Genomic DNA, 12,560 nt, shown 5'->3' with positions numbered 1-12,560 from the left:
GTCTAATTTCTATATGCAAATAATTTATATCCGTTTTACTCTAATACAAAAGGACAAATCCCATTTTTGCACGCATAATCTTAGTTGCATAAATTTTTCAATTACATTGAAAGTGTTTTTTATCTGACTTTGGCAAAAATATGAAGATTCAGTTTGGGCTTTTATTTAACCCCAAACACTTCTTACAGTCAACAGAAGTACTGTGAGTTTAAAACTTTGCAGCATGGCATCCTCTTGTGGATTACATTTAAAGTGCATCCCTGAGTGTGTAGTAGAGGATATTAAAGTTCAGTTTGTATTGCACAGTGCTGCTCCTGAAATGATTAGCAATGGATATTTTTTTTTTTTTGACTGGTAGGTTGTGTGCGCTGTTCCTCACAATTTAGAGAGTAAATCTCCAGCTGCCCCGGGTCAGAGTCCAACAGGGAGTGTATGCTACGAACGTAATGGGGTAAAACTCATGTATTTTACTTAAACTTTTGAGTGACCAACCAGTGTGATCTGTACACAGAAAAAAAATTTAAAAATTGGCACTGTTTTTGAAGTAGACAGTTTAAACTGCAGTTGTCACCCAGTCTTAATTTTTTTCTAAGAACTACAAACACTAATTAATTACCACAAATATAGAAACCTCTGTTGACTTCCATATGTTTTTGACAACTTATTCTGCCATAATACCTTTGTTAAAGAATTTAATGTAGAACTAAATACCTAGTTATAGATTCTTACTAGTTATGATTATGATTTAATGTCAGTTAATATTAACAACTAACTGTTTATAGGATCTTTATTTTCTTTGACTTAACTCTTTTGCCCTTTGGAAATCAACTTAAAAGTAATGGCAATACTGTGTACAAACCTTTCAACTCCTCAAGTTGCTGGGTATGGACTCAGCAAAACCTCGAGCACCAAGGGACCAAAACGTTCTCGCATGCAACGTTTTCACAATTTCCAGCTTTTTCACAAATGTTGAAATAATGTAACTTGAAATGGAAAATAATTATTAAATTAATGCCACATTGACATTTAATCTTGTTTAAAGCAAGGCTGCATTTTGCAAATAGAGTAATGCTAGTGAACCTTAATTTGCAGGAAGTGTTTTACCTGACTTACACCCCTGAGGATGTTGATGGAAATGTACAGCTGGAAACTGGAGATAAAATAAATTTTGTAATTGATACAAATAAACAGTAAGTTGATACTTCTATTTCCTGATTACGCACCAAATTAACAATGTGGTGTTTCAGAAACGCGGGGCTGGAAGGGACATTGAGAAGTCATGTGCACTGAGGCAAGACCAAGTAAACCTAGACCATCCCTGACAAGTGTTTGGAGGTTTTTAAAAAACAGTTTGAACAATGAAGGGGGTTCCACAACCTCCCTTGGAGAATGCTATTATGGAGCTTAATTACTCTTACAGCTAATTTTTCATAATACACCTCTACCCCTATATAAAACTGTCTTCGGGAGCCAAAATATATTACCGCATTATAGATGAAACTGTGTTATATCGAACTTGCTTTGATCCGCTGGAGTGGCCCCCCCACCTCGAGCACTGCTTTACTGCGTTATATTTGAATTTGTGTTATATTGGGTCGCATTATATTGGGGTAGAGGTGTATCTCACCTAAATTTTCTTCACTCTAGATTAAACCCGTTACTACTTGTCCGACCTTCAGTGTACGTGGAGAACAACTGATAGCAGTCCTTTTTGAATCAGCCCTTATTGTCTATCTGAAGACTGTTATCAGGTCCTCCTTCAGTCTTGTTTTCTCAAAACTACACATGCCTGGTTTTTTACTTTTCCTCATAGGTCAGGTTCTCTAAACCTTTGATTGCTTTTGTTGCTGTCGTCTGAACTCTTTCCAAACTGTCCCCATGTATTCTGATGTGACACCCAGAACTGGACACATTACTCCAGATGAGGCCTCACCAGTGCTGAGCAGAGTGGGATAATTACCTCGTGTCTTACTTATGACACTCATGTTAATAAATGCCAGAATATTAGCCATTTTTGCAACTGTATCACATGGACTCTGATTTCCCCCTCCCCATAATTTCCAGATTCTTCTCAGCAACACTACTGTCTAGCCAGTTATTCCCCATTTTGTAGTTTTGCATTTGATTTTTTTTATCCTTCCTAAATGTAGTACTTAGCTCTGTATGTATATAGTTTCGTCTGGTTAAATTCAGACCAATTCTTCAATTTATCATCAACGTTAGTGGTTGCACACAAGATTTAGAAATCAAACTTGTGTACCAGAATTCCTGAAACTCTTTTTGATACTGTTGGCCAGAGGTGCTATATGTCTGATGTAATACTTTTAAACTTGATGATAAAGTAATCTTATTTAGTACTGTAAAGATCTATCGAATCTCAAACATAATAGTCTAGCATTTCTTGCTTTAGTTCAAAGATCTTAAATTGCAAATGGGTGTATATTTAAAGCAAGAAAAGATTAGCTAATAGACCTATACTTAAAATTTCTAGGTTTATTTGGTAAGTTCTAGTTAGCATGTTCTAGTTTTCTCTAGCTTGCCCAGTCAAATAGCAAATAAGAAGGCTGCATTAAATCTGATATGATTATTAAATTTGTCTCATTGTTTAGAGGCACTGCTTAGGTCTACTTTGTCATCGTAATTTACCCTTTTTCCTAGTACTGGTGCTGTAAGTGCTCGTAACATTATGCTATTGAAAAAGAAACAAGCCCGCTGTCAAGGAGTAGTTTGTGCCATGAAGGTAAGCAGAATTTACTCAGCTTTTAAAAAGCTGTTTGAAAGGAGCAATATATGTCTATGCTGTACATAGTAAAGGTTGGGCACAGGGCACATAAACGCTACAGAACTTGATCCATTAACAGTTTAACACAATTACTCTTCTTGACTATTCCTTTTCTTTAAGATGGCTGTGGTAATGTGTTTTCCCATTATATGTGTCTTAAGTTTCAAAAATATCTTTATGAATGGTTCAGTAGCTGTAGATCAGAGTTTCTCAAATGTGGCCACCAGGGGCTTTTCTTGCGGTCCCAGCCTCCTAGGCTGTTATGGGAGGAGGTAGCAGCCCTGCCCTGTTGCTCCTAGATGCACTGCTTTGGTGTTGGTTGTTGGGGCCGCCAGCAGTGGTTGGGCCCTGCTCCCGCTGTGGAGACACCTGGGGCACAATGCTGGAGGCCCAGGCAGTTGGTGAGTTCCCCACCTTCCCTGGGGTGATGGGGTTCAGGTTTTAGGCTTCAGCCCTGAGGTGGCAGGGCAGAGGGGAGGCAGGCTCTGGCCACAGGGCTTTGGGCTCCAGGCCCGCCCTCCACCACCCACCGCCATTACCCCGGCCCCCGCTGCCTCCTTCAACCCTCCCATCCAGGGCTTAATTTGTCCCCAGGCTTGACAGGGCTGAGAGTCTGCTGTGAAAAGCAATACTTTTATGCTTGTTAATATCACTTTTCACAACAGACTTATTAGCTAGCAATAAATAAATTACAATGATTTGGACGTGTATATGCACATATTTAAGTGTTTTCATAAAAACTATGAGAGCGGCCACCAGTAAGAGTTGAAGGCTGCACTCTGAGGCCACCAAAAAATTTGTTCTGAGAAACCCCTACTGTAGATCATCCGGGGGCACACACAGTCTGTAACATTTTATTTGGCTTTTTCTCATTGCTTGGTTTTATCTGAGAACTTTGCTTTTTATCAGAGTTCAAAGTACAAGCTATTGTCTTGGTGTTTTAGACAGTTGACTATTTGCTAAACATTGTATCCTCCCTTAGGAGGCCTTTGGATTTATTGAAAGGGGCGATGTCGTAAAGGAGATATTCTTTCACTATAGTGAATTTAAAGGTGACTTAGAAGCCTTACAGCCTGGTGATGATGTGGAGTTTACAATCAAAGACAGAAATGTAAGATCAAATCCAGTAAAATTGAAGACAAGATTCAAATATATATAAAAGATGAGTCTTCTAGTAACTTATACCTCTTCCATCTTTGTTTTGATTTACTTTCTGTTCATAGGGTAAAGAAGTTGCAACAGATGTAAGACTACTGCCTCAAGGAACTGTTATTTTTGAAGATATCAGCATTGAACATTTTGATGGGACTGTAACCAAAGTAATCCCAAAAGTATCCAACAAAAATCAGGTAAACTTAAATATTTCCTAGAGGTCGTCTTCCCAACATTTGCATGTCTGAAATAGAAGAAAGGTGTTCATCTAGTCCCAATTGTATAGTGCTACTCTTACACTTCAGCACAAATGCTGGAACATGAAGATATTGCTGTAGAGTGATATGAATGAGGGCTTTATCTCCAACAGCACCGCTTAAGACTCTGGCATCTTAGTCCCATAATATTATTCAAAGTAAAGTTATTACATTATTATGGCTGTTATGTTACTATATTATCACTACATGTATCTGCAGTGGCTGCTACCAATGGGGAAAGTTAAAGAACAAGTGTTAAGGTGACTCCACATATTTATGTGAATGTTAAAAACTATCATCTGAATGTTAAGAACTGTTGTGGAAATGTGAACTAAAGAAAGGGACTGTGGTGGGGGGAGAATCCTGCCTTTTAAAAGGATAGAGACAATAGGGGAGAAAGATGGCCGCTGCTGCTGGGTTAAAAAGTTTGGGGGTTGGGGTTTTTGTTTTTTTTTCTCCTTGAGGATTGTTGTGGGTGATAACCCAGACAACATCCAAGATCCTAAATGCAGACATCGTTTGATTTGATGTTTGAGAAAAGCCTAATAGGTGTATGCTTGGTACTCACCTTTCAGAACAGTTTGTGTTGCTGTATCCCTGTTTCTTCAAGAAAGTACTCTATCATAGACAGTATCTCCGTTTCCTATTGTCTTGAAGCTAAAGGGCCTCCTACATTAGGTATACTCCCCCATCTGCAGGTCAGAAGACTGAATATAGAAGCAGATAGACATTCCTATTCAACAAGTGCTTGAAAACGTTAATTCTGTTTTGGGGCAACAGCTGAAGTCTTATTAGTTTTATGTAGGAGGCGGGCACTATAGGCCACTGAATTGCTGTAAATCTGGGCAGGTCACTTAACATCTGTCTTAGTGTTCCCATATGTAAATCTGAGGTCCGAAGTCCTAAATAGTAACCTACCAGTGCTTCCGGGAAAACTCAAAGATCAGTTCATAGTCAGTTAAATAATTTCCTACAAGGCTCAGTTTACAGTCTGGAAGGAATGGCTGGTTCATGAAAAATTCTTCTTCCTTTCCACATGGCCACCAGAATGACCCATTGCCTGGACGCATCAAAGTTGACTTTGTGATTCCTAAGGAACTTCCTTTTGGAGACAAAGATACAAAATCCAAGGTGACACTACTGGAAGGTGACCATGTTAGATTCAACATTTCTACAGATCGACGTGACAAATTGGAACGAGCCACCAATATTGAAGTTCTTCACAATACTTTCCAGTTTACTACTGAAGCTAGAGAAATGGCAAGTATCTTTTAAAAAAAAATCTGTACATAGGCATGTACTCAGGGGGAGAGAGGTATGATGGCTTAATCAGGATTGTTTTGGAGGTTTTTTGCTCTAAGTTGATATATTCTAATGCATCTCTTGACATCTTCACTGAAAACTACTCAAGAAATTATTTCCCTTTATTAGTAGTTTACACTGGACATGGTACTGTACTGTATTTGCTTTTTTTCCTCTACTGCTTCCTGATTATGTATTTGTTTCCAAATGATCATGTGTGTGGTTGACTAGTCCGTTCATAATGCTGCGGTTCTACTGTATTTTAAATTAAGGCTTCCTGCTTGCCAACTTTTAAATCAATCCACTTGCCCTGAGATTCAGACTCTGTAAACTGATGTTAACACCAATTGTTCCTCTCTAAATCCACATAAGAACTTGTTAGCTCTTCAAACTGTGCATGCTCTCTACTTCTAGTCTAAGAATTAAGCATAAAAAAATTGCATGTTTGCTCCAATTCACAGTGGAATTCATAGAGCTGTTTTGGATGCAAAGTCTCTAACAGCATACTTGCCAAGGGATAGATTCCTGAAGCTTAAGATAAAAGCTGCTGCAGGATCTACTTGACTACTACATGAGGTTCTTCCTAAGGCTTCCTGCACATGTGACACCTTCAGTATGGTGTAATGGAAAACTGCTTAAAAGACTTCATTTTCTTCGCAGGACAGTTTATGCTCCCTAGTGATTTCAGGAGCTCAGACTCTGTGGTGGACAACACCAAAGAATGTGTGCTGAGGGGGGTGCCTTTCATCCCTATAGACAGTTGAAAAGGAATTAACTGTGGCTTTCAGCATAATTTGGGGAAGTTGCTTGGGCCACCATATAATTCAGCATCTCAAATCCAACCAGACACCATAAAATATACTAAACTCTAGGTGATTTGCCTTAAAGATCTTTTCTTCTGCTGTAAGTCCTGACATGCATTTTCCATGTATTATAGAAGTGGGCAAGGAGGAGCTTGCTCTTGGTATTCATGTTTAAAATGCTACCCAAACAGCTTCTTTTTACTCAGCAAAGACCTGGAACTAATTGACATATTAAAGAAAAAATATTTGCTGCTAAACAACTCATTCTTATTTTGTTGGTCATACTGTTTGAGTAGCTGGATGGCAACTGGCACTCATGAAAGTATTCACAAATGTTTCATGTTTCCTGAAATTCTCCCCGATCTGGATTACTCATCATTGGCCTATTCTACTCTAGTAACAGAGTAGAAATGATACCACGTGACCAGTTGTATGCTGTTTATTGCAGACAGTGGATAGTTGTAATGAACAATTCACAAAGTATTCAAGGTCTGAACTTAGTCCAAACTATTGGGCAGAAATCAGGAATTACTCACATACAGAAAGACCTAAATTACTTTGTGTTCAAATACTGTTTGACCAGCTCAAGCAAAGAAAATATCTTGGGAGCCTACCTAAACTGAAAATGCAATGTTGAATATGAAGTCTCTCAAAGGGATTGATGTTCGTCCTTCAAATTTCTCCTTTGTAAAAAACAAGGTATTTTGAGTCCCTACTGCGTTAGACAGTGGGGTTCTAGTCTCTTGTGGGATATTTTTCTTTTTCTTCCCAGCTACATACTAAACTCCGACTTCGGTTTCTCAGTTTTGTTAGCATCAAACCTTCGGTTCTTCTGCCAGTTGATGTGGAGGTCCTGTCGCAGGCAGGTTCTTCACAAAGATCAAATATTTCTGGCAGTTGGGATCAAGGCATTAGTCATGAGGTCAGATACTGATTGCTAATGAGAAAATAAACTAATTTTTCTAGGCAGCCATAAATCTTTCACAAGAGAAGCATATGCTTTAAAGCTGAAAATATAATTTTTGGTTTCAGTCAAATGTTCCAGATTTTGCCTGAGTTCTGTTAGGGTCACTTGGTAGCTGTATCTGCATACAACTACGGTTGTGCATGAATCCTCTAATAGTACATCCTATTAAGTTCTTACACGGACTACTGATCCTTCCTCACTTGAGTCTTAGGACTTCTGTCCATCACTTGCAGAGCTTAGAGACAGGTTTTGAGCCTTGGGGTGATGTCTTGGAAATTTGGAATTACTTTTGTCCTTTGGACCACCCTCTAAGAGTTGTTACTGCTAGTTTCCCACAATGGGATCTATATCAGCAATTCTGAAAAGGAGAAAGATGCTTCTTCATACTGTAACTCTTCTAGGTGATTGCATATAAAGATCCATACTTACTCATCTCCCTTTTCAAAGACTTTGAGATGCAAAAGAAACTGGGTTGAACCTGCTTTGCATCTCTTCTTGTCCCTGGGGTTTAGTACTATGATCTACAAGGGAGCATGTGCATGTACCAGCAATCATTCTTATAATGCTCTGGCCATGCACTAAGGATATTATACATCCCACAAGTGCAGCTCTGTTCAGACAGACATCTAAGAACTCTAATTACTTTTCATTGGCTGCGGCAACTGACAAGGTGTCCTGTATCTTTGTGTGTCCCCAGGGTGTGATTGCAGCAATGAGAGATGGCTTTGGTTTCATTAAATGTGTTGACCGGGATGCCCGCATGTTCTTTCACTTCAGTGAAATTCTGGATGGAAACCAGCTCCACATTTCAGATGAAGTAGAGTTTACTGTGGTTCCTGTGAGTAAAATTACTACTTTTAAAATACTAATACAAGTACACCTCTACCCCGATATAACATGGGTTCTCATACAACACGGTAAAGCTCTGACACGCTGCTCTGAGCAGCGTTACAGGTGCCGGGCGAGGCCGGAGCCGAGGGGTTCGATAAGGGGCAGAGGGTCTTGAGGGTGGTCAGGGGCTCCCCCCAGGATCTGGGGGGGCAGGAGATGTGGGAGGGCACTTTTGGGGGCCCCGCAATCCCAGAGTGGCCTGGGGGATTAGCAGGGAGCCAGGAGCAGCCTGCTCTGCTTTCCTAGCCCCAGCCATGTCTCTTGGGGGAAGGGATTCTCTGGTGAGTACAAGGGGCGTCCTTTCCCTAATCTCGCTGCACTCACCGGTGACGGGAAGCGGAGCGCTGCAGCTGGGAGCCGGCGGAGTGGAGTGTACTGAGGCCAGGCTGCTCCGCTTCCTGCTGCTGCCCGTGAGTGCCTGTCGGGGGGGCGGGGCGGGGGGATGGATGGGATTGGGTAGGGGGTGGGGTCCTGGGCATGATTAGGGATGGGGGTCTCTGGAGGGGGCAGTCAGGGAACAAGGAAGCGGGGGGGTGGGCAAAGCAAGTTTGATATAACGCGGTCTCGCCTATAACACGGTGAGATTTTTCTCTCTCCCGAGGACCGCGTTATGTCTGGGTAGAGGTGTATTGTGTTCATTTTGAAGTACTGTGGGGTCTTGTTTTTCCAGGATATGCTGTCTGCCCAAAGAAATCATGCTATAAGGATTAAGAAGCTTCCTAAGGGCACAGTTTCATTCCACACCCAGTCAGATCACCGCTTTGTGGGCACTATAGAAAAAGAAGCCACTCCTGCCAAAGCCACTAGCCCAAATAAAAGCAAAGAGAAGGTAATGCTGTTTCTCTAGGTGTGCATTAGCTATTCAGTTTTCTGCCTCGAACTGAGGATACACTTACAAAATGTATTTTACTTAATTTCTGGAAATATTTGCCTGTTCATGAGTGACTACTGCATGGCTAATAGTAAAAATCAGCCAAACAGCTGGTATGGTATTTGTCTGAAGCAGAATAATAGAAGTGCAACTTCTGGCTCTCAGAAGGGATGTAGTAGCTGAAAAAATTCGTTCTAGTTTTGTGTGGGATAATTGTCTTAAGAGCCTTGTGGGAAACTTCTCCTCTGTTGGTAGTGGTTTGCCAAGATGCGTGAATTTGCCAAAACATAGCCTAGTGGTAGAGTAGGCATATCCGTGCCTCCAGGTGTTTAAAATTGCACCATCAAAAGTGACAGTGCTCACTACTTAAGTTTCAGCTAAATAACTATTTGAAATAGTGGCACACGCCAATTTCAGAAACATTTTGTAGGTAAACCGTGTTTAACTCATAGGAATAGTCCCAAATTTTGTGCTATTTTCAGGTTCTGAATTATGTCTGCCATTTGGTTATTGCCTGTACCGACTACTGGACAGCTATCTTGTAAAACATGTTACATAAACTGCATTTGTATTGACTCGGGCACTTAAAAAGCATGCATCTACCAATTAGTCTCTGCTTCATAATGAATCTTGCTATTTTTCTTTAGGAACCTGAAGAGGGAATAATCGCATATGATGATTGTGGAGAAAAACTGACTGTTCCTTATCAGGCAAAGGATGTGGAAGGATCTACTAACCCTCAGATAGGAGATAAGGCAATATAACTAAATTCCCAAAATATATATAATCTTTCTGTGAGCTACAAGGTGTGACCTTTGCTTTTCCTAGCTATTGCAGTCAAAGACTAGTTCAGAAAGGAGTGAAGGTTAATATGTGAACTGTTTTTCCTCTTTACTCTTCTGTAATGCATTCCCTTTCCCATTTTGGTATTCAGAACACTTCAACCAGGCCTGGTGAATAGCCCTTTTTTTTCCCCCTCCCCCTGCCAGTTATACAGAAGATATTTCTGAAGCTCTTGAGGTGTGCTTCATCTAAGAGTTATACATTGCTTTACTGGTAATTACTTATATGGCATCATACATGTAAAGGGTGCTCAAATGGAAAGAGATTGAATTAGTACAAGCTCTTCAGGAACAGTCTAATATGCATGGAATAATTGTCTACATGTTTTCCTGTGAGGACTGTCCAAGAGGAGATGGATGAAAGACAACTTTATGCAAAGTGGATTTGTGGGAGAGGGAGAATACTTGTTCATGGTGTGTGGGAAGCTATTCTTACTGTGAGTGGTATAAAAGGCAGGGACCAATGAAGATCTGGAAGGAATCCCAGGTACAGAGAGTGGAGAGTCTTCAGATGTCATACTACGAAGATATTGTTTGTTCAAGCTAATAACCCCCTTACTTCCCACAAGACCTAAACTAAAATGGACAGTGTTGTGACACTCAAGCTTCTTGAGGATGGAGACAACTGTAGGACAGAAAGGTGAACTATAGGGAAATTATGCCTTGTATGTTGGTAAGAGAATTGATACAGCATGCTACATGGTTAGCCTGCCTTTAGCAATAGCTGCTTACTGCTCACCTGCTGCTTCAAATGGAGTAAGGGAAGTCCAAAGGGAACCTATTGAAGTAGATATAAGTGTAATGGGTAAATGTTTGAAGAGCAGTCATCAAGAATGCACTTAAACAGCAAAGGTCCGTACCACTTAGTGGCAGTGGCTACACTGTGTAGCTTTATTCCAGGTGTCTAAAGGCTTGACAGGGTTATTACTGATCCGATGCAACCAAGTTAATGATGGACGATTATGTGGCCGCCATCAGACCGTGGCCAGGTAATTTCTTCTCCTGAGCTCAAGTCCAGTCTTGAGGGCTGAATGTATGGGATTTTATCTCTGAGGCAGGCTATATGGTCAAAAAGTGCCAGACAGTGACTTCAGTCTTCTGAAGTCCTGTTCTCACTGGGATTCTGTCTGTCCCTAGAGTAAGTGTGAAGGCGGGACAAGATTGATGATCAATAGATGGCTCAGGCAGTGGTGGTATAAGGAGGGTTTGGGGATGTTTGACCACTGGGAAGCATTTCTGGACAGAGGACTGTTCTTCTGAGATGGACTTCTGGGATGGAGGTTGGCAGAACAGCTTTAAACTAGGAGTTCAGGATGGTTGGGAGATGCTAATATTGAGAGGGAGGAAAATAAACTCAGATGATACAGTAATGGGGAAAGGAACAGAGGACAGGCAAATGGATAACAGGAAATATGATGACAGTAACAGGTAGGCAATACTGGCAGTAAAATGACTATATAATTGGGTGGGAAATATGGGTGAGGCCAAGCAGAAACAACAAAGGTGTCTGTACACTAGTGAAAAGAGCCTGGGTAACAAGCGGAGGAACTAGAACTACTGGTGCAGGAATTGAAACCATATATCATGGGGATAATGGAAACAGGGTGGAATAGTAGTCAGACTAAAATATAGGTATTGAAGGGTACATGCTGTTCAGAAAAAGACAAAGGGCAGGGGTGGTAGAGCAGCACTGTTTATTAATGATGAGGTAGACTAAAGAAACAGAATGGATAAAATGGAAATTGGGTCAAAATCACTTGAGAGAATGGTAACAGAGGCTCCACTGGCATAGTGCTTGTGCATAACCATTTTAGGGTTAGTATTGATAAGTCTTGAGGACCTCAAGAACTGGTTGTAGAGGACAAACTTGGTTCAAGTGATCGTGCATTAATTCAGTTTAAGTGGACGGATAAACAAGAATAGGTCTCCAACTAGGGTCTTTGATTTTGAAAGGGCAAACCTTAAAAAATTAAGGGAATTAGGGAAGTGGAGTTGATTTTGAAGAACTCAAGGATCTGAATGTTGAAGGAGGCTTGAAATTAGTTTCTGCAACTTAAAAATATCGGAAGCCTGCATCCCAAGCAAGGAGAAAAAATTCATAGGGATGGATTGCAGATCAAATTGGATGGAAAAAGCATCTGAAACAAGTTACTGTGAGAAAGCAGAATGGATGAATCAGCAAGGAACACTACCTTTTGAATGCCGTAAAGTATAGGGGGAAAGTGAGAACTGCTAAAAGCCAAGCATCTCTGGACCTTGCAAAGGAAATTAAAACTGATTCTTTAGCCATATTTAAAGAAGAAAAAGAAAGAAATGGGAGTGCTAAACATTGAGGATGGGGTGGAGAACATAGATAATCTAGGTTTGGACCAACTCCTAAACAAATATTTTGTCTCAGTTTTTAACAGGGATAGTGAGGAGCTTGGGGGCAGTGGCAGGGTGACTAATGGGGGACAAGGATAAGGAAGTAGAAATTATCACATCTGAGGTGGAAGCCAAAGCCAAACACTTAATGGGACCATATCCACAGGCCTGGATAATCTCCATCCAGGAATATTGGAGGAACTGCAGCATTGTATCACTTCTTGCTTTGAACTAGAGTAAATAGTGGATTTTCTGTAACTGGAAGTCGTCAGTAATGCAGCCAGAGGTTATGGGCCTCCTGCAGAAGTCAGTGGTTGAGGTTCTCTGGC

General features: G+C 40.7%; 1 protein-coding gene across 2 annotated transcripts in view; it reads left to right on the top strand.

Annotated features, from left to right (window-relative positions):
- CSDE1 (cold shock domain containing E1) overlaps positions 1-12,560 on the top strand; it is a 49,284-nt gene that overhangs the window by 12,747 nt on the left and 23,977 nt on the right. The window contains exons 5-13 of one of the 2 annotated variants that reach the window (XM_045013851.1): positions 359-451; positions 1,093-1,190; positions 2,659-2,740; positions 3,765-3,893; positions 4,006-4,131; positions 5,239-5,451; positions 7,961-8,101; positions 8,825-8,983; positions 9,673-9,780. In XM_045013851.1, the coding sequence (XP_044869786.1) occupies positions 359-451; positions 1,093-1,190; positions 2,659-2,740; positions 3,765-3,893; positions 4,006-4,131; positions 5,239-5,451; positions 7,961-8,101; positions 8,825-8,983; positions 9,673-9,780 (1,149 nt within the window). The remainder of the gene's footprint in view (positions 1-358; positions 452-1,092; positions 1,191-2,658; positions 2,741-3,764; positions 3,894-4,005; positions 4,132-5,238; positions 5,452-7,960; positions 8,102-8,824; positions 8,984-9,672; positions 9,781-12,560) is intronic. The other variant, XM_045013852.1, reaches the window with a different exon arrangement.

This window comes from Mauremys mutica, chromosome 4, assembly GCF_020497125.1.
Source record: "Mauremys mutica isolate MM-2020 ecotype Southern chromosome 4, ASM2049712v1, whole genome shotgun sequence".
NCBI classification, from domain to species: domain Eukaryota; kingdom Metazoa; phylum Chordata; order Testudines; family Geoemydidae; genus Mauremys; species Mauremys mutica.
Note: the sequence above shows the minus strand (reverse complement) of the source record. Positions and strands in the feature narration are given on the sequence as shown.